This window comes from Xiphias gladius, chromosome 14 (assembly GCF_016859285.1).
Source record: "Xiphias gladius isolate SHS-SW01 ecotype Sanya breed wild chromosome 14, ASM1685928v1, whole genome shotgun sequence".
In the NCBI taxonomy this organism is placed as follows: domain Eukaryota; kingdom Metazoa; phylum Chordata; class Actinopteri; order Istiophoriformes; family Xiphiidae; genus Xiphias; species Xiphias gladius.
This window is the reverse complement of record NC_053413.1, coordinates 12,167,847-12,195,455: the sequence shown is the minus strand read 5'-3', so window position 1 is coordinate 12,195,455 and position 27,609 is coordinate 12,167,847. Positions and strand designations below refer to the sequence as shown.

General features: G+C 42.1%; 1 protein-coding gene across 1 annotated transcript; it reads right to left on the bottom strand.

Moving 5' to 3' along the window:
* Positions 1-400: 400 nt before the first annotated feature.
* LOC120798618 (semaphorin-6B-like) lies at positions 401-12,644 on the bottom strand. Its single transcript, XM_040143036.1, has 16 exons — positions 12,524-12,644; positions 11,385-11,496; positions 10,255-10,315; positions 10,080-10,142; positions 8,158-8,256; positions 7,946-8,036; positions 7,566-7,685; positions 6,843-6,931; positions 6,534-6,751; positions 6,316-6,447; positions 5,882-6,031; positions 5,564-5,740; positions 4,682-4,822; positions 3,803-3,880; positions 2,804-2,865; positions 401-1,386 (listed from the first exon to the last, which is right to left on the bottom strand). Exons 1-16 carry the CDS (start codon positions 12,642-12,644, stop codon positions 401-403), a joined length of 2,700 nt encoding a protein of 899 aa, XP_039998970.1.
* Between the last annotated feature and the right edge of the window lie 14,965 nt (positions 12,645-27,609).

The following is a 27,609-nucleotide window of genomic DNA, read 5'->3' as shown; positions in this document are numbered from 1 at the left end:
TTTCCACATCCTCTCTGCCCCCCATTCTGCTTTCTTTCTTTCCTCTCCATCCTTTCTCCTCTCTCGTCCTGCTGCTGCTGAGCAGCAGGAAGAGAGACGCAACTCTGCAATGCAGACACAGCAACAACCCCCAGTCCATCTGACCAATTGGTGTGAGCCAGGATATGAGCGGCGTACCCAGCAGCCAGTCGTAAGGAGAGGCTCGTCAAGGGGGATGGGGGCTGGGGGGGTCGGGGTGCCTGAGATACTGACAGTGGAGATCAGAGGGGCTGAATGACAATGAAATAAAGATGTAGGGAAGGGAGAGAGCGATAGACACAATGAGGAGGAAAGAGAAATCTATGTAGAACAGAAGGCTCTGGACATGGAAAGAATCTTGTCCCCTTCATTTCCTCAACAGTCACTGGCCAGCCTGAGTCCTATCACTGCAGTTCTTCTTACTCATCAGCTGGCTGAGATCCACCAGCTCGCCCAGCTCCCCTCGCTCCAGGGCCCCTCTCAGCAGAGCCCTACTCAGCCCGGGGGTATGTTGCTGGGACACATATGACTGGCCACTGGGAGCGGGCATGGAGGGGGGAGGCATGGGGACTGGGACCATGCCGTGGCTGCTGAGGATGTATCCTTCCTGGGCTGGCCAGCGCAAAGGCAGCGGCTCTCCATACTCCATGGGGGCGCTGGGTGCTGAGACCACTCTCCGACGCTCCGGCGAGTCCTGGGGGGTCATGGGGTATACATATTCTCCTGCGGACTTCCTGAGCGGGGCTTTGGGCGTCCCTTTCCCTCCTTTTTCTTGCTTGCTCAGGCAAACATAGTGCTGGCGTGGCGTGTCATTCCCTCGGCCCTCACCACTGTGTCTCCCACCACCCCCCTGCTGAAACAGTCTGGTGGTCAGGTAGACGGAGGGGGGCATGCGGCAGGGTGAACCCAGACCCACAGAACCTCCCCCCAGGTACGTCTGGCTGGTGTCCCACCCTCCAGAGTTTGAGTCAGACAGTCGCAGGCCTCTGCGTTTCTGCTGGGGCGTGTGCTCTGGGGTGGGGAGGAAACCCGGGTCGAGCTCTCCTGACTTCACCCAGCCATTGGGCATGACGAAGAGGGTTTCCCCACCCTGAGAGCAGGGGCGCTCCCCACCTCCCTGCCGTGTTACGCTCAGGACAGAACCTCCCATCCCGCTGCCGTTACTTAGTAGGCCTCTTTCACGTCGCTGGATAGAGGACTGGGAGGTGTTGCCGTGGCGACGGTTGGCAGGCTTGTGGGCCATGATCCAGCAAACTGCGAGGCCGGAGAGCGCCGCCCCGATAGTGAACGCAGAGACTGCAGATGCCACAAGCAGGTTGAGGGAAACGAGGCTCTCTGGTTCAATCAGCAAACTCTGCTGCAGAATTCCTGAAGATTAAGAGACACAATTATGAGGATGACATTTAGTAGAAAAGCACAATGGACATCCTCTCTCAATGTCTGTCCACAGGGTGCAGTTTAAAATTACTATCATTATTACATATAGAGCCATTTTGCTGCTTCTACTTAGTACTTTTCCCCTCACAAGATATAATGTATCATAATAAATCAATAACTACAATAACACTCATAATTGGTGATCGTGTTCGGCATTGTACGATTATTTTCTGTGGTGATTATGTTTAAAAGGAGCTTCTCTCCAGTCTGGCCTTGAGGCTCCACAGGCTCCAGGTTCAGAGAGGCCTGCACTTGTCATCAGGACAACTCAGAACACAGCAGCTGACTCTCCTCTCCTCACACTTTCCATCCTGCAGTCTGGTCGGAGAGTCTCTCCTCGCAGCATACCATTACCTCAGTGTTTCCACCCAGCTCTAATCACTCCCATCTGCAGACACAGCAGCACATGCCTGTCTCTGGCTCGGCCTCTCCTGTGCTTTCACCGCTCAGATTAGAGTTTGTCAGGTTTGCAGGCTGGCATCACTGACTCCTACTGTTATCAGTTTCTAAGTGTGGGATACACACTAGAAGCCAATATATCAGTTTAAAACAAATGAGTGTGATGAAGGCTTGGAATGTGCTATGTACTACTTTTGTTAAGGTCTTTTTGGAAATAAAGATCCGGCCAAATGGATTTTATGACTTTGAAACTGGTCTAAAACAGGCGGAGCAGTTCAGAAAGAATCTGCTGGAAAGGAAATGACTCTTTTTGGTTTCCACTGACTTTGTGAAATTCAGAGTGAGGTTCAAAGAGGTCCTCTGTGGCACTGCAGTGACATCTGAGCCTCTCAACAGAAGTGACATCAGTATTTTCTGCTAAGCTATTTCCAGCTTGTTTACCAGCTACCCTCAGCCATTCCCCTCTGTCCATCTTTGAAAGAACAAAGCCTTGCACGCAGGAGGATGTTGCATTTGCCATTCTGCAGTTTTGTATCGTTTACCAGCAGTTACACCTCTTTCACATCCTCCCTAATTAAACTGTCTCACACTGGGAGCGTTTTGACCTGTAGAAAGCGAGGCTGGAACCAAAATCCCAGTTCTATTCCCTCCTGATTTGGCTCTGACAAAGACACCAAAACACTCCATGTTGCTAATATCAAGTTTGAATGGCTCTACCTAAGCTGTGGAGGAAATCACATTACACCTCAGATACTTAAAATGTGCTAAATTACAGAAATTGTCACAAATATTTTCCCACATGGTAGTATGAGAGTTTTTTTTTTTTTTCAGAACAAAGTGTTCAGTGACAAGTAGACACGTGTAATGAGGGATTGAGCCACTAGGTGGTGCCTCCCCTCAGTCCACTGTGCACAGCCAAAAGCATCCATGTCATAGTGCTGCAACCTACCATCGCAGTCCCCTAGATGGGAGGTGGTGTTTCCATATTCCACATCTTGTTGAAAAGGCAATCTGCAGCCACAAAGAGATCACAGGTTAACTCATCAGAGACTTCAATGTTTCGCTTCATATACAAAATTATAGTGCTCTCAATTCACTATATACACTTAGAGAAAACTTAGTTAGGCCTGACTGAAAATAACTCATGAATGTAAAAATACATTTCTTTATAAGAACATGCTCACTTTTGCATATATACATTCATGGGGGCATTTGGGGGTAGTAATCGATTAAATTGATACAGCACATATTGATGTGTCATCCAGTGTAATGGGATACGCTATTGATCCCATGATTGATTTTCTCCCTTTGCTTGAATGCTGGTCAGAGGTCAGGGTCAGCTATACAGGTAGTGATGGGAGCTGAACGTAGGAAATGTGACACTAAACGTTCAACGTTAATGTTTGCATTTGATACAGATGCTGAACACAGAAAGGGACTAATGAGCTTATAAAAAGAATATGGAAAATGGAAAGAATATGTTATAATACTGAAGCGTATTAGAGTTAACCAATCTCGCTAAGTTGGTCAAAATAATGATGACTTCTATTAAGTAACAATTGAATATTTACCAGAGTGTGCTTGAGTCTGACTTCAGTTTCTGGGTAACAAGTGTCGTACTTTATTCTTTAGTCTTCTTACATGTATAACCATGTCCATATACCTCATTCCAAGTCTAACATTTGGATGATGTTTGCAGACACAGGGGCTTGAACTACAAGAACACTCTGTCACGGTTTTATAGCATTCATTCTCCTTATTTTATGTTAAAGTGAAATACCAATTTCACATTAGCTTAGTCGCCAGACATTTCCATGTAAAACATACAGGAATGCTGCAACTTTGCCAACAAAACTCTCCCCACAGAACTTGTAGTGACTTTGCAGACAACAGGTCCGCAGAGGTAGAAAACTCTTTGCAGGTGTGTGTGTATGTGTGTTGTCGTCACCTTGTGCCTGGTCTAAGGAAAGAGCAGGTGCTGCCTCTGGTCCAGCCACAGTAAGGATCCCTGGAGGCTAGACAGCTCCTGCACACACACAAACACACACACGCACACACACACACACACACACACACACACACACACACACACACACACACACACACACACACACACACACACACACACACACACGCACACGAACATTAAGAAATACTTAGTACTGCCCTTATTCTCACAGTGGCCAATTTGATCATTTTAGCAGGGAACTCTCCCAGGGAAACTTAGATAAAGTTACCTTTCAAACAAGGGAACAAGAGCTACAACTATGAATTTAGCATGGAAGTTGGCTTTCTTACTGGCTAGCTGTCTAGCAAGGTACATAGTTAAATATAGTGGACCCCTATAATCCTAAAGTAGGAAATACTGTTTGTTCCTATGGACTCATGAGATTGATTAGTCATATGCTCTATAATATTACACTTGTAACGTGGAAAATCTGTGAACCGATAAATCGCTACTGGTATTCATCATCATAAACAGCAGTCACATATTGTATAGAGCTGCTACTTGTTCACAGTTTCCTGTATCCAGTGTGATATATGGCTTCTCATAATCAGGTTCACAGTGCAGTGTTCTTTTTTTGAACATTGTCCCTATGTGTGCAGTAATAAACAAATGCCTTTTTGGTATTCAAAATAAATCACAATCTTGAGGCCTGTCAAGTTAAATACTCCTTTCGAGGCCGACAGCAGAAACAAAAGAGAAGTTGACCAGTAAGTACTACCTTGGCCAATGGCCACTGCTAGATTTGAACTGACTTAATTATCAACCAAAGACACATTGAGGGAATGGAAAATACTCTCAAAGACAAAAAGTGTCATTCACTTCATGCAGCGGGAGTGCAGGTGGCAGCGAGACGTGGGCACTCGGACCAGACAAGCGGGGAAGGCCAGCAGCAGAGTGTGGCTGGAACGGTCCAACGACAGAGACAAGAGCTGACGGGCCTGAGGAGAGTCTTCCCCACACCTGGAGACAGTGAGACAGAGTGGTGTGAGGACAGGAGGCAGAGGGTAAAGAGCCAGCAGATGGAAGTCAGTGTATTCTCTTTTGCCTCAAATAAATCTTTGACAGGGTCAAAGGGCTCATCTGTTGGTACTACAAGACAGACATTCCTGTGCCCCAACACTTACACAACAGTCACAACATCAGCAGACCGGAGTTTTATCCAGTCCAGCACCGAGTTTACACAGAGCCAGAGCTGTGTGATAGAAAGACATTAACACTCTTCTGAAGTAGCTGCCGGTGGAATAAACAACCATTCCTATTTTTCTGCTACTATTTTTTGATTATCAGATCTTTTACTGTAATACACAGAGTAACAGAAGACAATAATTAAATCTAAGTTGCAAAGACGTTCTCATGCTTCAAAAGGTAATCAGCAGATTAACAGATAATGAAATTAATTGTTAGATGCAACCTTAAAATCAATCTCTTAAATTATACAGTATATGTGCATATGGTCAAAAAAATAACTGAATAGGTTTAATTGTAAGCTGCACTTCAAAAATGTAAAAATCAATTATTTAAAACCGTAATTGTATTAATAAAATCATAATTCAAGATAGTTCTGGGATGAAAAGTACTGCTGTTCTCCAGTTATCAGCTTTAGGCAGGTCAAATTAGACCTGCTCTATCTGAAGCAATATACCAAAATATTTAATTCATAATTTGGAGATCAAGGACAAAGATCTCTTGACCCCTACTCACTTCTCTGGGTTGAATCCCTCTACCTCCTCCAGAAACACACTGCTGTGGGAGACAGAGTCTCCACTGGGAACCATTAGGAACTTGAGGATTGTCCCTCTGGTTGAGCCCAGGAACAAGACTGTACGGTTCTTATGGGGACCAGCTTCTGTGTCTACCACCATGGATGTCAGCTGGTACCTAGATATATAGATCAATAGAGTATGTCAAAGTAAATTTCCTATCCTACCTGTAGGTTATGATTCACACTCATGCTTCCCATTTTCATGCAATAAAAAGTTCTACACGGGTGCTCTCAAACAACTGAGTCATTTTGCATACCGTCCCATAGTCTTGACCACCCAGGGTCTATGTCCCAGTAGTGGAACGGTCTCATCCATCAGCGGGTGGGTCTTCACAAAGTTCAGCACCTCGTCTGGCAGCGTGGTAGAGGAGCTGAATCTGGATCCCTGCACGGCACATCCCCCTGGTCTGCAGACAGGGAAAGAAACAAAAAGAGAAAGTGAGGGCAGAAGAGTAGACAGATAGAAAAGAAGAGACAGAATTCCAGAGAGAGCAAGACAAAGCCAGAACCAGAGGAGTTTTTTTGGCTGCTGGGGGCTGTATTAGAATATTTGCTGAATAGTAGTGAAGCTGCAGTGGGATTGACAGTTGGAGCTTATAGCAGGGGACTAAGTAGACTATATGTGAGAGATATGCTCAGGACAGCAGCTCTGCAGTATTCTGCTGAAGTTCGGCACTTTGCATTACAATACCTTGGTTTAGGCACCGCTTCGTCCGGTACAGGAGTCCAAATAGACTCCGGGGATTTCTGCTCTTTGAACCGGCCCTCAAAGACGTGAGCGAGCTGCTGCATGTCAAACACGCATACCGCAGAACCAGGGATGCTACCAGAGACAAAGCATAGAAGATAGTGATGAGAAATGAATCGTGTTTCTGCTTGTTTGTGTAGCTGTTGTGTGAGTCCCTGTACCTGTTTGGTGGTGTGGAGAAGAGGCCGAGGATGACATCTCGTCCCTGCATGTGGATAATGTTGCTTGTGGCGTGTAAGAGGTTGAAGTAGAAGTGTGAGTCTCCCGGGACGGAGCAGTTGAGCCGTGCCTTTAGAAAGGTTGTCCACTGTTTCTCAAGGACGCGCTGAGAGCCACCCAGATCTGCCTTACATACACGAGCCACACGGGACACCATCACCTAGAACAAAACTGGCAAGGTTTAGTAAAATGTAGGGAAAACAGAATAAAAGGAGAAGAAAGGGAAAGAAAGAAAGGAGGGAAGCGAGCACCTTCTCTAGATGATGAAACTCCATGGCCATCTCTCTGAAGAAGAAATAAATATGAGGCCCCCACTCCATGGCACTCACAAAGTAAGGCTCTGAAAAATAATAAGAAAAACACAGTTAGACAAACACACACTCTCACACTACAGAACAGTAGCGAGGCAGTGCCTGAGGCCAAACTTAGCGCTCCACAGTCCCAGACATGGCGCTGTAATAACAGTCACATCAACATGGACCACTGCTGTACACAAGCCTTGCCCATTAAATATTCATGTCCTGTTTCATTTATCATCATGGACAAGAGGATACACATTATTTATCATTTATTCATCCAGCACTGTTCCAGCTTTGACCTGCCCCGGTTTGTTTTTCCCTCCATGGAGAACAGGCTCAACTATTCAATCGAATGCTAGTTCAAACCCTGAATCTGTGGCGTCTGACTAACCTCAATGCATCACTCTGTCTGAGCATACTCCACTTATAATAAATCTATGAAATGTAGGCCAAAACACGTCTGGTTTCGCTGAAGGTAGCTTATTATTTGGCTCCCCAAAATTATCTTATTCACCTGTGAGCTGCTCGTGAAAAGACAGCCACAGCAGTTCAATTTTTTTTTTTTAGTTAACTACTGCTAAGGTAACGGAGATAGTTTCTGTTATTTGCTTCCTGATTGTCTGTTTAAGGTGTCTGGCTCTGGGTCATTTTCAATTTGTCTGTTTCTAAAAGTACCTCTGAACCATTTAGAATCGTGCTTGACTGTGCGGAGGGCGGGGCTGTCGCCGAGGCTTCGATAGATCACCGCATCGATGGCCAGGAAGTCTGTCACGGTACCAGTAAAGAGACTTCCATCTAAGAGCAAGAGAGATGCACAGAGAAAGGAAAGAAGGAGATTAAGAAGAAGAAGAAGGGGAAGACACAGATGAAGAGATAGCACAAGGTCAGGAAGATTAAAACCAAACAAGCAATGCAGCGAGAGGTCTGACTATAAATCATTTGTAAAGGTAAATACAAGGGCGCAGACATTTCAATATCTGGAGCTGGCGGCTGAGTCTGATGTCTGCTAAAAAGCCTGAATTCTCCAGTTGTAACGTGCAAACTCAAGACGCTACCTGCAAATAAAGCCACATTGGCATGTCGTGGATCATATGGGCATCGTGCCATCCCACTGACAGGCTCTCCCACCATTTCTAGAGTGTCTCTCTGCAACAGGAAAAAAAAAAAAAGTATTTATAAAATTTATATATATATATATATATATATATATATATATAGCTGGCAGATACACAGAGGAAGACCAGCTGACAGAGAGATGGATACTAACAGTGTAGTTGGCACACAGTGGGTTGAAGGCGTTTGTTCCACATATAAACAAGCCACCATGCTGGCTGAGCAGAACCTTGATGAAATTACGGCACTCTCCCTGTAGAAAAAAACACCAAAGGAAACTATTAAAGCTGAGGAGAAAATCACAAGGTACGGGGCAAAGTGAAAAAGGCGGTTTTGAACCAAGGCTAAGCTCCAAATTACCAGTCAGAGCAAGAAGACTGCCAGTGTGGAGTATGAAGAATGCAGCTTAAAACAATCCTTAGAGGCAATAACACCCACAACCACGCTCCATCTGGAGGCACAATAGGATGGGGACTTTACAGCAGTCCTGCTGATTGAACTTAAGTTTAAAGCCGCTACCAGTGAATCTGAAACTTGATGAAACTGGTATCCCCTTAGTTCCTTTTTGACAGTATTTTCAAACAATGTCAGATCAGGTTAAAACCATTAAAATATACTAATATTTATATGTAGGTAGATTAGTAATAAAATTTTTTTACTGCAGCTCCAGCTTTCTTCATCAGGAGCTAAATTCAGAGCTACACGCTTAAAGTAAGCATTACAAAGTTATGTTTTGTTTGAGGGAATTTTAGCAATTTCTGTAGACAGTAGAGCAATTAGCATAAAATTTGATCTGTACAGCATTTTACTGTTTGCTAAAATGCTAACAAGCAGCACTCTTACTTGGCATGCTAATTAACAATAGTGCTAATAGTATTTCAATGTGTGTTTGAACTGCAGAGGCTAATCAGTATTGTCATTATTTCTGGCCAAAATTTTAGTTTAAATAACACTGAACAGGCAAACAGTTTTACCTTTCAAATATAGTTTATTGCTATAACGAGTTAAATGTCTGCTTTGCTGTGAAAAGGTCTATTCTTGGATTGCCAGAAAAGGACTGGTCTAATAACTGCAGTGCTGTGTGTCAAATGATTCACAGTGGCATCAATAGTAATTTAGCATAAGCTTTATGATTTGACCTCTTCATCTGAGTTAGAGGACTTTAGGTAATATCATTCACCTTTTTGTCTTTTGTCCTTTTTCCTCGCACTTTCTCATGCCATCGTTTCCACCTCTGGCCAGTCTTTCTCCTCCTGTCTTTGTTCCTTTTTTATCCTTATCACAACTTGAATTCCTTTTCTTGTTCCTAAATCTTTTCTCCGTTCATCTGGAGTTCTTTGTAGCAACACATCTTTTTCTTTTGTTGTCTCTCTGCCTCTTTCTTACTACCTGGTAGCTGTCTTATCCTCTTTATTTGTGTCTTCCCCAGTTTTCCTCTGCCTACACATCCTTTCCCTACCTTTACCTCTCTTCCTCAACTGATTTCAATTACTGTTTCCTCCCTGAGGCTGTGTCACTCTCTCTGCTCAGTTTGCTCTATAATGTTTCCTGTTGCCTCTTATTCTTTTTCCACCCTTTGTCTGCCTAAATTGGATTTTGCTGGTGGGACTGCTACATTTGTACAATAAAGCTTATATTTTAGGTTACACCCTGTCAACCAGGCCACCAACCCACCAAATCTTTCTGTTTTGTAGATTTGATCACATCCCCTTCACATCTCAGAACATTGTCAACCATCAATTTATATACAAACACACAGTAATTGTCATCTTCCACCTAGGCTATGAATGAGATTTGTGAAGAAAATTGGCACATTGCAGGTATGCAAGAAAATGGCTTTCAAGCCTCATGGACAGCATTCAGCCTGGTTAATGTTTCACTGAGCTAGCATGATTAAGCGATGTGCTGCTTCTGTATCAACAAGATCAAATTTGTGTAAATACCGTATGCCTGTGCACCCAAAGGAAATAAGGTTTTCCTGACAGCTGTTGTGTTTGTCCATGCATGTGATAGTCTAGATAGTGCTGATGCAGTGAGTGGATCTCAAAGTCAGAGTGTTGTGTACGAGCACTATACCTCATGTTTGCCCTTCATCCGGCACACTCGAATGTCGTTTTTATTGGATTCCCATGTCCGTTTCTGCCAAAGAAATGAACCACAGTCAGGATATGTTTGCTATGTGTGCACATGTACATTATAAGTTTAATAGTGCATGTTTGGTTTTCTGTGTGTGCAAGAAAAGGTGTCTTACCTTGCTGTAGAACATCTCATCACCTGCCATGTTATCCAGCTCCACTCTGTACAAGTCATCTCTACAAAGTATGAAAACACACAACAAATCATATAATAGGATGGGATATGTAATATATAATATAAACAACAATATAAACAACGTGTAAAGTGTCTACAATTGGCTAGTTTTTTTCAGCTTTGTTCACAGGGCAGCAACATTTTACAGGTGTGGTGGATGTTATATACAATATATTTTCTTTCTTTCTTTCTTTTAATTCCTTTTAGAATAAAACTGATTTATAAATTCCTTGTTTTAAGCTTTTTCCCAACAGCAGAAGTTTCTCCCATTAGTAAGTGAGGACTAACAGACAAGAGGTTTATTTTAATACTCATTTGGCAGAAATATATGTTAATGTATCATCTGTGTTGCACTACACAGTGGTCTGCTTCATTTATGGCTGAATAAAAGTAGTGCTCTTGTTGCTTTAAAAAAATTTTCACCAGCATGCCATTTCTGCTAGAATGACACCTGATGGTGTTTTTTTGTGACACAAATCTGTACTGGTCAATAAGGCTAAAGCCACATTATTAAAACAGCGTCTGAATCTTGAAATGTTTAATTCAAATGAGGTGGATTATATTATTTATTTATGTTATTCATTACGTAAATTTATTAATCTTCACTTCAGGCACCATAGTCCAGGTTTGCATGCCTCACTCCTCACATGGGTCAGTATAATTAGATGTTTGGAGGTCATAGTTATTGGGATTTGAATGAGCGTTGTATTTACATTGTTATGTAAAGGAGATTTCATGTAAAAGATCTGATGTACACTATGAAAGTGAAAACTTTAGCTTTCATCCCCAAATATTTTTGTTGGAGGGCGAGATTTGGCCCAGAAACCACTATTTGCATACCACTGGTACAAGGCTATTCTTATTTTCCATGTATTGTGTGTAAGATTGACGTGAACAAATAGCTTTCACTTGACATTTAACAAACAAGATTGAATACAGCCTCGGTAGAACAAACTGAAAATGTCTTCTGCAGAGTGACAGCAGATGGGGGCTGTGGCATCAAATGAAAGCAAAAGGATATTATGCGAACACGTCAGTAACACACAGTTGGAGGCGGTTGCCGTTGGTTACCTGGCTCCGATGTACAGCGTACGGTTGACTTGGAGGACCGTCTGAATGTGCAGCTCCTGTCTCTGAGCTGAACGATGAGCTCTGCCCAGGAACACTGGATACCTCCTCACCACTGACATGAACACACAGATAGACACAGAGAATGAAGGGCTCACTACAACATCGAGAAATTAAGTGTCTTGCTCAAGGATACTTTGACAGCTGAGGACAGAGAGAGCACTTTTTCCATCTATATTTAACCATTGAACTCAGACAGGACATAAAACTGCTCCCGTAACCTTCACTTTAATAGTGTCTTCACTCATTCTTGATGCTTTTGTTTAGGAAAACAAAGACAATGGGCAGAGAGGAAAGGTGTAGCAGTTACAGCAGACTGAAACACTTTTACCCTCTTAGTGTTTTTGCTCCTGTTGATGCATGCAGCTCCATAATGAGAAAAACTGTGCAATTCCTTTTGTTATTATTTTGTTTTGAAAAAAATAATTTTTCGACATTTCAGATAAATGAAAAGTACAGATAAGATGGGGAGAGGAAGTGGCAGTATCAGACTATTAGAAAGTTTTTAAGAGGAGAACAGTCTCCACAGGGAGCCCTCATCATCAGGAGACAGATTGGGAAAACGTCTCATTGCCCTTGACGACAGGGGAGAGAATATGTAGCGATCCATCTCCACCTGTCTCCTCCCCTTCTCTCTTCCACCCCTCAGCCTTCTCGCTTGTCTTCTGTATTGCCCCATCCAAACCGCCAACCACTTTTTCTTCTTCCTGCACCTCTCAACATCTACAGTATAATAATCTTTCTTTCTTTCTTTCTTTCTCATATTTATTAATCTACTATACTGCCACAGAGAGACAGAGTGAAGTCTCTCTAAGGAAGAGAGCCATGCTGCCAGCATGGCTAAAAACCCTACAAAAGCAGCTCCACACCAAGGCTCTGACCCTTGACCTCCTGATTTCCAAATCTACCATGGAGCCATTCATCAATGCTGCACATACACTCATGCACACACATGCGTACATACACACACAGACACACACACACACACACACACACACACACACACACACACACACACACACACACACACACACACACACACACACACACACACACACACACACAGTGGGAAGGACACGTACCCTCTATGGGGACATAGCTGAGTGGACTGGGCTCCTCTGGGAATGAGCCATCAGCCATTTGAAGCAGCAGGAGAAGAAATGTGAGGGGAGGAGCCACGGTCGCCATGGCAGCAGCACACATGCACTGTTAACAAAGAGAGATTGGGGAGAAAAATTTAATTGTTGCACACTGTATATGTCTGTGTGTGTGAATGGGCGAGGGTGCATGTGAGAGTGTGTGTTGACATTTCAATAAATTTCTCACCACAGAGGAATTCCAACAGGTTTCTGTATGTATGTGTGTGTGTGTGTGTGTGTGTGTGTGTGTGTGTGTGTGTGTGTGTGTGTGTGTGTGTGCGCGCGCGCACTTGCGCGTGTGTGAGAAGAGGGTCAGCAGTGCAGCAGAGTGACTGCTGCCACCAACCTGGCTTCAGCAGGGAGCTAATGTGTTTGTATTGTCTGCTTTAGTGGTGTAATGGGGATCTATTGTCAGAAATGTCATTCCATTGTCAAACAGTTTGAATTGAAGGGGATTCTCACAGCCATATAACACAATGAGAGACAAAACATTCACAGGATTACAAAGCCACTTTGGGTGGTAATGTTCCTTTCACTGATTGTGTTTCTATATGGACATATGGTAACTATATTACTGGTATTTAGCCCCAAAAGGGGAAGGACCTGGTCTTTATAGAACCCGGAGTGAGAGCAGAGAAAGGAGAGATGAAGGGAGTGACTCGGATAAGCTGGACAATGTCCGTCTATAGGTCAAAAGTCAAGAATGCCCTAAATCATGAGCAAGTAAAAGGTGAGGAAATAGATTTTGGTCTTTAAAAGTTAAGAGGCAACAAAAGGGTCATACTGTCTAAGACGTGCACACACACACACACACACACACACACACACACACACACACACACACACACACCAACACAAAAACATGAACAAAACATGCACAGTCATGCTAGCAGATCTGTGAAGCTATAATTAGGCAGAGATCAATGCTAAAATCAGCATGCTAACATGCTTACAATGACAGTGATAACATGATGATGTTTAGCGGGTATCATGTTTACCATATTTACCATCTTAGTTTAGCCTGTTAGAATGCTAACATTTGCTAATTACCACTAAACACAAAGTACAGCTCTGGCTGATGGGAATGCCATTAGTTTTTAGCGTATTTGGTCATAAACCAAAGTTGTGGACAAAGAGAAATTTTGACCTGATGGTGGAGTAAAAGTCAGGGAATCACCAAAATCAGTAGGATATGTTATCTGGGCACTATCAATGTTTGTACAAAATTTCATGGCAATTAATTGGCCTGTAATTGTTGAGATATCTCGGTGTGGACCAAAATGATGGACCAACCAACAGACCTTGCCTTTCATGGAGCCATACTGCTAGTCTGGCTAAAAACCCACATAAAGGGGTCAAACAGTAAAATAAAGCCCATATGCTATACATCAGCATCTCTTGCACAGAGAAAACCAAAGCAGTGGAATAACAATGCAGCACATAAGTAACTGCCAGACATAAATTGTGGCAGCAAGACCATCAAACACATGTTTAAATGCTGAATCTTTATAATGCATTTACTCAAAATGCCTGTGGCTCATCTACACAGCTTGCGTGGCAGAACTAATTGTCTTTGATTTGAGAATACTTTGAAAGGGAAGAGGAGATATAAAGGGAAGAAAAGAGAAGACAAGACAAATGAGGAAAGCAAAAAAGGGTGGAGTACTCATGTTTTGTGGAACACAATGCAAAGAAAGGTGAGAAATTGAGGAAGAAGATGTGGGCAATATGAATGCTGTTCACATCAAATCAACCTGAATGCCATGTTCCACATTTCCCCCAACCCCCGCTTATTTCCTTTCACCCTCTGTCTCTCTACCTCCATCACCCAACTCCTCCATTCATTTCTCTTTCTTTCTATCTCTCAGCTTGTCTGTTCCAGGATAAAAACCCTCCGACTGTTTTCAGAGATAGAACACCAGGTTGAAAGGTAGATGTGTTAGTTGCTAAGGTGATGACAGCTGTTATTTAAAGCACGCAGATGCAACCAGATGTAACGCACACACATACTCATATACATAGGCACATTCACCTGTGTTGCCAACACTTCAGAATGTGCGTCAATTTGAGTGGCGAGCTGTTTGAAGACATCAGTGAGGCAATGTGGGCTGCAGACTATACTCTGGGGGCCACTTCAAATGAAATTCTAGCCCAGGGATTGCAGGTTTCACATCTCAGGTGCATCGGAGGAGCCCTGAGGGGTGTGTATGTGGGGTCTATGTGTGCGCAGGGAGGGGTGGCGTTGTTTCATCTGATTCTCTATTGAAATTCCCTAGAGTAAAACTGATTGAGCCAGGCTTAGGGTCATTCTCATTTCATTATGGTCTTTTCATGAGAGGGATCCAAATTTGTTGCTTAAACCAAAATTGAAATGAAATTCTGTTTCCTTGTGTGGACTGAAAAGATGGATGCAATTAAATAAAGGGTGTTTCTAGGGAGATTAGCAATCATTTGGTTACGGACTAACTTTGTCACATTAATTGCTTGCCAAAGAGTGACGCACTCCTTCTTCTCAGAGTTTATAACTCAGTCAAATCTGAACACACAGACATAATACATATATTTTTACAATCACTGTGACCTACACTTCCCGAGTATATGATTATCTATGTGTCCATTACGAAGTGGCCATAAACAGGCTTAGAAATCAAAGAAATAAGATGCTCCGCGCAACTCCAGAAACTGCCTGAGAATCATCATGTTCTAAACTAAAGTTTTCTTTAGTGTCAAAATAATCTAGTGCGGGTTGGCTGTACACCCAGGGGTGTATTGTAAAAAGGGACTGCTATAACTAATACAGCATATGTTTCATGTTGCCAAGTAGCCAAAATAGAAAAGAATATGGGCTAAAAAGGGACTCAAGTTGTATCTCACAGCATATTTCACTGAATCTCTAGCAAAATATACGTAAGTTGGACTTTTCTAAATATTTTTTGACTCAGAAAGTCCAATCAACATGGTTCTTATGTATATATTCATATACAGATATTTACCCTGTGTACATACAGACAATAAATGTTATATAATATAATCAATTTGATATTGCATAAAACTATTTTGTTGCATAAAAACTGTCCTAAAATGTGTATAGTACAACTCACATGCAAATTGCTCAACTTATTCTGAAAATAATGATATATAGCTTAGTTCTGGCTATTACATGTGGGGAATCTAGTAAAAAATCCTGTGAATAAAGACAGAAAAAACACATACAACATACTTAAACCCTGCAGCCAATCATTGATGAACCCTCCTCATCGGAGTGCATATTGATTAAGGTTATTGATCCATAAGATAAACCATCAGGTCTGGGCCAAGGCCAGCATATTAGAGCTCAGCTGCTGGCCAATGCCATAACAAATGCAGTATTTTTAACGCTCTGAGCTATAAAAAGAGGTTCGGGGCAGCGCTTTGACGTTTGGTTATCAAGCGTTCTAAGATTTCCCTGCTGAGCAGAAAAAACAGAAGAGAGAAGATGAAAGACAAAATACATGGATGGTTTGAGTAAAAGGCAAAAAAAAGAGGACAAGACTTCCATCTCAGAAAGCTATAAAAAAGAGACCGCTGGTGACAGAAAGAGTATCAGGAAATCAAGGGAAGAGAGATGAGCGAGTGGAAAAAAGAAAGGGTGTTATTCTATTTGTGTCAGATCATGTTGGTGAGATAGGTTTAATTGGTGCGACACTGACACGGTTATCATGGGACACATGTAATGATGGCGACAACCATACAATGTAATCTAGGCTCATCAGACAACCCATTAGCGAGTCACCTGCTAACACTCACATCATTAACCAATCAGCAGGTCATCTGAAGAAGCAAAATCACCTGCTCTCACCTCTTATCAGTTTGTCCATATGTTTTGTCCTCATTGGCCGAGACTGAGCTCCATTTTATACAGTATTTTTCTCCAGTGTGCTGTTGTTCACCTGCCAAAGCTGATCTGACAGGAATGACAGGGGAATTTCTATGCAACCCCTAGTACACCAGCAAGCTATGTGAAAGATACCCATTGAATGATTATCTATTTACATTTTTTACCATTACTTACACACTAAAACTAAGAATAATACACTGTTAGTGAAACCTGACACTCAAGGAGCCAAATCTCAGCCCAGATCTACACAACTCTGAGCACATTCTCAGCCTCATACCTTTTGCAAAACACACTTTTTTTTAGACACAGAACTCTAACATGATGTCACTTTCAAAATACCACACCTATGAACTAATTGATCAAACATGGCCGTCAGGTGTGCAGACACTTAGGTGCTTAATTGTAAACTCACCAATCAGGTGTAAGCACTACAAAAGGGCAACAGGCGAGTTTACCCGTCTTCAGCAAACATGGAAGGCAATGTTGCAGTATGAGGAAGCGGAAGAGAGATAGTTGCGGATGAGAGAGGGAGCCAGCGGAGGAAGAGTGGTAGGGAGAGGAAGAGGTAGAAGAAGATGTAGTGGCAGACCTGAAGGAGGACGTGGACAAAGATGATGAGGACCAGATATATCAGATGAGATTAGAGCAACATTGGTTGACTATGTTGTACACCCTGGGATGACATTTAGAGAGGCTGGACAGACTTTTCAGCTCAACCTCAGCGGGTATACTATTGACACTCCAATACCACCCACCATACTCTCCCCTCTTTAACCCCACTGAGTAGTTTTTTTGGTATGGCAGTGGAAGGTTGATGATCTCCCCTCATTTTCATCAGTGTGCAGTACTAGTGTTGTGTGTTGTATTTGGTCAATATATTCATGTACTTTACACTAACAATATCTCACAAAAAAATCAAACCCAGACTACATCATTAGAAAAGTAAAAATGTTGAAAGTATTTTTGGATTGAGCACAGCAGTGTGTAACTGGTTCAAACAGGATCAGATCCTATGAACCATGTGTGTGAGCCATATGGTGACAAAATTGGGTTTTTATAAACTATTGTATAGTTTTAAATGAAGTGTTTCGTTTAAAAAAAAACCCATAATATTTACCCATGAACGAATCCTAAAATGCTTCAGTGATCTTTACTGTATATTGAAGATGCTCATATTTGCACTAGGCATATCAACAATTAAAAGTGCTTAGAAAGATCAATACACTCTCAACCTCCTAAACAGAGATAGAATAAAGGACCCCATGCCTTTTCACACTGAGGAGCATTTACTGACCACGAAGAAGCACTGTGACATACAGTAAATACAAATGGCCTCAGCAGTCTGTCTGAAGGCACAGACACACCAAACCAAACCACACCTAACCAAACCCAATGCCAATGCTGCGTAATCCAAGCTGCTGTTGTTGAGATGCTTGAGCCTTGAACTGTCAACTGTGGTGTTGACATTTCACTTGTCACTGTATCTGAACTGTGTTCTCTGATGCGTTGGGTTGAATCTATCGTTGCGATTAGGTCTACAGGTTAAATCTTTCTCTCTCTCTATCACTGTCTTTCCCTCTGTCTCTCATTCTCTGTTTAGCTGCAGCAGCCACTCCACTCTGTGCCTTTGTTACCGTAGCAACCAATAGCAAAGCCAGGCAGAGATGTTCTATTGCAGTAGATGTAAAAACAAGGAGGGCGGGTTCGCCCTCTAACACATACATATGTGTGAGCACACATGCATGCACGCACTCACACACTGTTGCATACACTTAAGCTTTAACCCAGATCCATGTACATTCATATGAATGTGCATGAGCACATACAAGGACACAGATATAAAGAGGTGGGGGTCCCCTCTCTCTCGGCAAGGAGGGGGATGGGGGAACTGCAAGCAGTTTGTCTCCACATTATCTACACACTGGCAAGACAGTACGTCTCATTACAAATCAATAGGTCAACAATGGAAAATATTCTATGAAAACACAACACTACATTTATTATACATTGACTTGGAAAAAGATGCTTACTACTAAGCCTTTTTTTCATGGGATTTCCACTTCAACAATGTAATGTTTCAGCTGAATCAGTCTGACTGAGTTAGCTGGGTGATCATTGTTCTGTGTTTCTGTAAAACCATCCAGACTCATTAAAGATAACAGCTTTACTGAACATAATGTGAGATGTGACATCACAAACTTGAAGTACACATGAGGATAAATTCCTTTTTGTTAAAATGCTTTTTTTTCCCCATGCAGCTCTTAGACTTCCTCTGCTGGATTACTATGACAAATTGATTTATAATTTAAAAAAAACCCATCCAAGTTGGATTCAAAAGTATATACCATTAAAAGAAGATACATATCAACGTGAAGACTCGTCTTAAATAGAATCCTTCACACCCTCTTCTCATTTGTAACACACTTGCTCCTTGAGGACAGCATGCAGGTTAAAGCCTGGAATAAAGCAAGATGGCCTGAGGGTAGAGACACAGACACGGGCTAAACTGGGAGAAGTGGGTCACCTTCAAACTTCAGTACTCCAACCTGCGAGCACTATGGCTTCAATAAGAGACTTAAAACAGATTTTCACTGAAAATGGGAAGGGTGTGAACAAAATGTAACCATGAGAGATTTCAGAATGTTTTTCTTACTGTGGTACAGTGCTGATTCCAGATCACATCAATACAGTAGTAAAAGTTCAGACAAACTTTGTATGACTCCACAGAATAAATCTCTCATAGCTTGTCCATCAACAACTCCAAGATGTGCATCATGATTACTTAACAGATTTTACTCTCAGGTGTCTATCTCAGGCTTTAAGAGAAAGTTGCCAAAAGTTCCCAAACTAAACGATTTCATTGACGTGATACCCACCACATTGTGAAACAATCAAGCACAATGTAGCAAGATGCATTTCACACAAAGTTACTTGAAATAAAACTAATATTGCCACACATTTCATGGACTCTACACTACAAAACGCAGAATTAACATGGAAGGAGTATCTCTAACTTCATCCAGAGCTATCTGAAGGGTGTTTTAAAGCTTGGATTTGGGATCGCTGATTGATGACGAACCTCTTTTCCAGGCCATCATTTATATGTTTTAAAGAAACTGTATGTTTTTAATTGACTGCAAAGACACACAGTTGATAAAGCAAAATTAACGACTGAGAATAAAACATGTTATTAAAAAAATGTGCTGACTTTGTATTTCAAGATAGAAGTTAAGAATTCTATCATTAATGAATGAATGAATGAGGAACTGTATACTAACGCACTTCCACATTCGACTTTGGAGATTGCCACTGGCTAAAATATGTACAAACACAATCACATAGATCACATGTAGAATCTAGAAGGGTAAATGCCCAAGTTTTGACTATATATTGACTATATTGACATTTTGGGAAATATGCTTATTTGCTTTCTGGTAGAGAGTTAGATGAGGTGACTGATATAACCAATACCATGACATCATGGTATAGGCGCCATAAGCGTTTGCCGTACAGTGCTGCAAAAGTGCCACTCACACAATTTTATTAATCATGGCTACAGTAACAATGTTATCGACAAAACCAGCCAATTTATTAAAATCATAGACACATCTGCCCTGCACTTCCCTTTACTGTGCACACTCTGCACTAAAGTAGGGGATGATGGGTACCGTTCTATGCAGAATTGTGCATCACTCAACCCAAGTCCGGGACATGACACTGACTGACTGATGGCAAATGCTAGATTGGATCAGCTGGAGGGACGTCTTAATTATTATTAGCTCAAATTGTTTCATAATGAAAAAGTCAAGGCCTTCAGGTGTGCAAGGACAAAAATGGAGAAAATAGGAGGAGGAAAAGAAAGTCCAATATAGAGGTATGTCATCTTCCGTTAACATTGAAATGCCATGTTGTGTGTAGATATTTCATTTCTAGCAGCTAGCTAACTAAATACCAGTAAAGCCAATGGTTGATAATGATGCTACGATAGCTGCTAGACTCAGATACAGATTAAAGGATACAAATCTGAATGGCAAGCCAGCAGTGGTGGAAGTCATATTCAGATCCTTTAGTGAAGTAAAAGTACCAATACAGTAATGTAAAAATGCTCCATTACAAGTAAAAGTCCTGCATGAAAAATCCTACTGAAGTAAAAATACATAAGCATTATCAGCAAATTGTATTTGAAGTATTAAAGTAAAAGCACTGGTTTGTTCCCTCTGACTGATATATTGTTATACCTGACATCATTAGACGATTAATACTGAGGCACCAGTGTGTAAGCAGCATGTTACTGTTGTAGGTGCTGGAGTTGGAGCTAGTCTGAACTATACAGGGACACCAGATAAAACTGAGGGGTCGTCAGATGACTAATGGGAGAGGAATGAAGAAAAAACTAAGTTTTGATATAAAAGTCAGTTTCAGTTATGGTTTTCAGTTTTTTTCTGTGGTCTTTGATATTTTGTGAGATGTTGGATCATTTGAACATTTGCTGAAATGAAACTACGTGAGAGCTTTAGAGGGAAAAAAAATCACTATTTGGTGGAGCTGTTAACAACTCATAGACATCTGAAATGTGACCCTGACTACACACTGCTTTTTGTAAGATGTCAGTAGCCAAAAATACAGTGGCCTAGAGAGCTCTATGCACTGCAACTTAAGAAAAACACATTCAAATAGAGAAAAAAAACAAACAAAATAAAGAAAATATGTCTCTGTCAATTTGACAACTAATGTGTTGCAAATACACACAACTCACCAAATCCTAATCCTGTTTAGGGCATCAAAATGGCTTGAGCCGGCCCTTTGTCAACCTACTCTTTTAATTTTATACAGTCATGTTATGGTGCTTTTTAAAGATTACTATCTCAGTTGGTAAATGCTGGTTAATTCTACATGCTGGGGCTTCAGATTTTGACGCAAGTTCAAAATGGCTGCAGTAGGAATAATTATTTGTTGCATTAGAAATCTTCCATAACAGGTGGCAGTACTGGTAGAACCACACGGTGTCAAGGCAAACAGGCTGGAGTGGAGAGAAATGAATACGTGGATATTTATTCAAATTCACAGACCTGGTCACTTGCAGTCATATACAAACACAGGGAAAAGCAAATGTACATACAGACATGCACAGTCTCGCTCTCTTCAACAGTGGAATCAGAGTGTCAAGTCTTTATCTTATCAAGGTGGAGGTGATATTCCCTCAAGAGGCTGCCTGTCTTCTCAGCGCAGGTCTAATCAGAGTTTAGGGAATCTGTCTTTTGCTGTTAAATACCCTAAAATACTATTCAAAGTATTTTAGTAATGGTATTTTTTTTTAAATACTATTCAATCTACAGGGTGATTTATGTGCCAATGCAAAAGTTGCCTCTGCATAGGCCTTTGACGCAGCTGTTAGGTTATGTGTGAAAAAGAAAGAAAAGACAGATAGAAGAGATAGTGAGAATAAATGAGTAATTAAAGCCGAAGATGAAAAGAGGAGATGGTAGAGCAGGGAGATGAAGGAAAAGAGAGGAGAGCAGACACAGAGACAGAGAGGAAGAGAGAGATATTCCCTTGGGTGAGTGCCATAGGTAATTAAAATAGGATGGACAGAGCTGGAGTCTAGCCAGGGAGAGCTCCATCTCCCCTCAGACTTCTTCCCAAATCAGGCATTCTGCCCTATGCCAAATTGCTGCTAGTGTCAGACACACAGTAGTGTATGGATGCATTGAGTTATCCGGTTATCCCATGTACATACAGTGGGATAAACATATAAACACACAGCTCAAAAATGCAGGTGCAAAGCTATCAAATGGTTTGCTCACAAATAGCAAAATTTGGGTGACAAAATATGTAATGCATGTATTTCTGGGGCCGAACTGAGACAGAAATGCACATGAAAACGACACACACACACACACACACACACACACACACATGCATGCACACACACACGCACACACACACAAACACACACACACACACACACATTTATTGTGCTGTACAAAGCTGCAGCAAGGGCAAACGTTACTAACCAGAGTTTGACTGCAGTAAGCACATATGCATTCACTGCACAGCCTTGAGCAAAGCACGTGAGTATGCAGTGCACTCACTCAGACACACACTATGAGCACACAGTTGAACACACACACGCCCCAGTACATACGACGGCAATGAAGATAGAGTCTAATTACACAAAAGTCACAAAGGTTTTTGATGCTGTTATTATCCTCTTTTGTCACAGTGTTAATGGTGGACATTGTATTTTACAAGGTATTCCATGAGATCTGCCTCTAGGGCGCATCACTCTTCTTCTGAACCGAGTCTTAAGGTAACCTTTGTGCTTTTCTAATGGGCAGGACAAAGAAGAATCATCTGATTGCTTGAAAATTGGTGTTCTTTTCATGAAAATAAACCGTGAAACCAGCCATGTATATAATTTTTTTGTTATATTTCTGGTTTGTTTGCTTTCTATGTTACACTGACCACAGCCCAACAATTCCCTGCCTATCATTTTTCCACTTCAACAAAGACTATGCTAAATAGGCTGTGCTAATGCCTCAAAGTGGCAGACATTACCATATATCTCATACCCTGTTAGCGCCTTCTCTTATGCTGGTGTGGAAGGAGACACAGGCTGAAAGGTATCTCATATTGTCGTCATGTTGTTCTGTGTGCTATGATCACCAGTAAGGGTAAATATAGCTCTTTTGGCAGAAGCCTGCTAAGAGGATCACAGCTCCCAGTAGGTGGTCTACACACAACTGATATAAAAATGCCAAAAGAACCTGCTTGTGGACTGACATGTGCACACATGCACTTGATGCATGTACGCACACACGCACACACCTACGGCATACACACCCATACGACAGCTCCCCTGAGAGCCTTCTCTCCACCTTGCAGGTATAATTGTGCTTCTGCTATGCTTTACTCCTCTCCTCTCAGTTGTGACTGGGCCCCAGATGAAAAGCCATAATTAAAAGAGAAAAGTTGTGTTTGCTGTGAAGAAGGGCTGGGTGTGGGAGAGGACAGGATGAAGAAGAGAGAAAGATTAGCCACAACAAAGCTTCATCAGGCTACAACACCATCTCTAGTAGCTGGGAGACAAAGGACTCGCATGCGCCTTTATCTCCAAATAAAAAAGTCTTCCAAATCCCTCTGGCTAAGCTGCCATAACTAAAGCCTGCCTTTGGGTAAGGTGCTTGCTGAATTTGTTGGACAACAAAAGCGGCAAAATACGTGAAGATAAACCAGGCTCCTGAGAAATATATACACCTCCATTCATTTTGTGCAAAGAAGTAAAAAGTCAAGTGCCTCAGCTGTGGCATTTGAGGAAAGGTTACTTGGTTATTTGCTTATTTTGTTTGTGCGTGTGTAGATGTGTGTGAGTGCCTCAGTGAAAGTGTGAAGTGGATGGTCATTTTCTCGCTTTGCAATTTTGGGATGTAAATGAGATCACAGAAGGTAAGAGATTAGACTACCTCTATCTTTCTAAGTTGAAACCGCTGTGGTATCACTCACAACCGAAATGCCAGACAGTTCAATGGGAAGACCAGCTGCATGCAAATAGATGAGTTCACCTGAGAGACAAACTAGCTCATACCTTCTACGCCCCTCACACACTGTGCACTCCAACACCTAGAGATAAAATATGAGTATGTGTCTCCTAAACATTAATACCCTCACAGATCATGTGTATGCAATTATCTACCTGACCCCTGGATGTGGGATTATTGGAGGCGTTGTTAACGTGATACAGTGGACAGAACAATACACTGCAAAATGAACACACGTGTCAGCATGTTAGAGCATGTGCAGAGACCACACAATGTGAACAGAGATGCATAAAAAAAAGCCTGCACCTCAGGGGAGGAATCGGTGAAGACAGAAAGTCATAAAACTGAAGACTCATGGCTAATGTGAAGTATATGAGGGATTTTTAACTTCGAAAATAACTGCAAGGCATCATTACATGGTATATGTGGCAGATACAGCAACCAAATCCACCTGGTGCAGCCCCCTTGGCCTTCTGAACATCATCTATCTTGTGGTGTACGATTTATGGCACCATGGATAATTTACAGCAGAGTTTGCTTAAAGCTCCTCACCCTGTGTGGTACCGATCATGTTGATCCTCTCCTTTTCAAACAGCTGGAGGGACTTGGCCGAAAGGCCCAGTAAGGCTCTTGATAGCCCCTCACATCAACACAGAGAACGTTTTGCATAAGGGAGTTTATTTTAAATACCTTTCTTGGGATAAGAGCTAGTTTCTGACAAGTAAAGAAAGTATGCCTGCATGACTCCTGACCCTCTGGCCCCCTTAATCCTACAGAACGACTCCCTAAGGTCCGCGCTCTGAGGAACCCACTTGAATAGGTCACCCAGCAGATGCCTGCCCAGCTAGGCCCTTCTGATCGTTTTGCCCTGAGGTCTGTGGACTTCAACACCCCTTTCAAGTGTTGATTCTGTTCTAAAGAATCCAACCAAACCCTACCAGCAAATAAACGCTGTGGTCTGTATGAAACTGGAACCTTAAAAGACTCTGTATTTGACTGCTTTTGAGGAAAATACTGTAAGCATTCCTTTAAATCTCTTGAAACTAGTCATAACTTGGCTTTATTTTATGATCAGGTTAGTGAGTAATCCTGTCTACTTCCTGGCACATACAGGTGTGGTCACTGTTAGGGGAGATAGGAGTTGATACAACAAGTTGTGGAAGTTAATTAAAGTGAATCTTCACACTATTGTATAAGTAGAGTAGTGTTTGGGTGGTATCTCCTAAGTGGAAACATGGAAATCTACTGTGACTATAGATTAAACATTAAAACAAACATTCTGTTATTTAATTTAAAATATTTTGCTAGCTTTGAAACAGTGTCCTGGCTTTAAAATCAGCTCGGGTTTGGTGAAAAGAAACAAGTCATTCCCAGCTTACAGCCCAGAAGAGTTAGAACCCAGAGTGTTTGAGTGAGTCAGTGTTCCTCTCTGTGTACCAGAGGTAAAGAGAAGCAATTTGTCGCCGATTGCTTGACGTATTCTCTTGGCGATAGGAACAGAGAAGCTGTTAGGTAGCATCTCTCTCCTTCCAACATCTCTTGTCTGTTTCACCTCACTCTGTTTAACACACACAAAGACACAAATACAAAGTCTCCGACTGTCCTTCTACACATTTCTAGAAACATGCTCCTTAGCAACCCCAACACACTAATCTGCTGTTGATTTACTCTCTTTGTGGGTAGGCTGTATTATGCTGCAATCCAGTCTAATTTTTTTTTTGTGCTTGAGATGCTCTGTTTACTGCTTGAGTGAGTATGGTCCTATGTGATCAATAGAGCTTATTAAATGTCCCTGTGGGCAATTATCTCACCTTGAGGCCCTCTCTCAGATTGATTTTACCTGCAGCCTGCTCTGCCTTATTCCAACTTTGTGTGCAACATAATTCATTTTATAATTGAATTACTCAAGCCTGGGCGTTGCGTGCTATTCCCCTAAATGTAGATTGAGGAGTCCACTTGGTTCCCTTCAGCATGAGCCGTGGGTGTTTTGGTGGTGTAAGGCTTTGGTATAGCTGTATGTTTGGGATGGGTGGGTGTTAGACTGCCTTCCAAAGGGAGGCTGAAGGAAACAGTGGCTGCACCTGTTGTTCCCTACGGTTGCTGTGTGGTGGGGTTAGCACCTGCTCACACGGCTGCTGTGTGGCTGTCTGTGTGGGCAGCGGGGATAACAGGGAGACCATTCACACCCGCACAGACTGCTGTCTGCAGCCCCTCTCCCTCAACGCTCGTTCACTCTGTGCTTTCTGCTCCATCATTTCTTTTTCTGTCATTTACATCCTATGTCTATCCCCATTGCAGCCTATATGCCAGATTTCTATCTGCCACACTTTATCCTTAGTATCCCCCAATCTGTCTCTGTCTCTCCCTCTGCTCCTTTTATTTTTTATTTTTTTGTGTCTCCAACCATCTATTTTTGCCTTTCAACTCACACAGAAACACAAACATAAACAGCAGCAGCTGGGAGCCGTTATAGTCGTTCTGTGGGATTTGATAGCTTTTAGTCTGAAGGATGAAGCTGTAAACAATAAATTACACATAACTCCTAAATCACCTCAGTAAGAGCTGGGATAACTTGGTCCATAGAGGTTTTGAGTGGGGTTATGGGCAATTTAGGTGGAAAGTTATTCTAAGTGTACAGGACATATTTTGGACAAAAGGTATATTTTAGAACATTTATTGAAGTAGTCTCCAGTTTTCTAAAGTGAGCCAGTCTTCTAAATGACTAATAAATATATATTTATTTATTCTTCGTTTGGACATTTCTTTACATACCAATACTAGCCCGCTCTGTGCAGCTATCCTGCCACTCCTGTTACTCTACTGTGAGCTGGTAATGACATAATCAATTGATTTTATGGCTTCGGAATCATCACATCTGACCTTTACTCTTGTTAAAAGGAAATCGTAAGCAAACATTTAATAACACATTCTTAATTTACACAGGGGAACAATAAAATCTAACATTTGAAAACAATAAACCTCATTTAGATCGAGACATATGATCCGGGTCGTGATCTAAATTAAGAATTTCTATCAGGCTTTGTGCTCGTCCTTGCAGTGCAGCGTTATAATGTTTAAGTATTGTGAGCTCTTTTTTGCTGAGACAACACTTCAAACCAACGTGTCAGAATAAGCACTGTAGGATCCTATGCAACATGTGAGGGAACAATGATATGCAGTGATACGCAACAAAGATATGCACATGCAAATATGCAAATGAAACATCAAACTTGCAGCAGACACAAAGAGCAGTTCATGTCCACAAAGGTCCAGACGATGCCAAACAGACATCTGTTGGCCAACCCGGAGGAGTAATGCAGCATCGCGTTTGGTGGCATTAATAAAACTGAACACATGCTGTGTACATACCTGTTCACCCCCCCCCCCCCACACACACACATATCCATCTCTCAATCCCACCATTTGGCACACTCACCGCACCAGATGGCCAGGTAGGGAGGCTGAGGCAGGTGCCAGTCGCCCTCTCCGGTCGCTTTTCTTCTTCTCTGTGGAGAAAATGGTGATGGATACCGCGGCTCTCGGTATCCAAAGCCTCTCTGAAATAACAGCAGCTCCTCAGCCGCACCTCACCTGTCTCTTCCCTCTACGGTTCC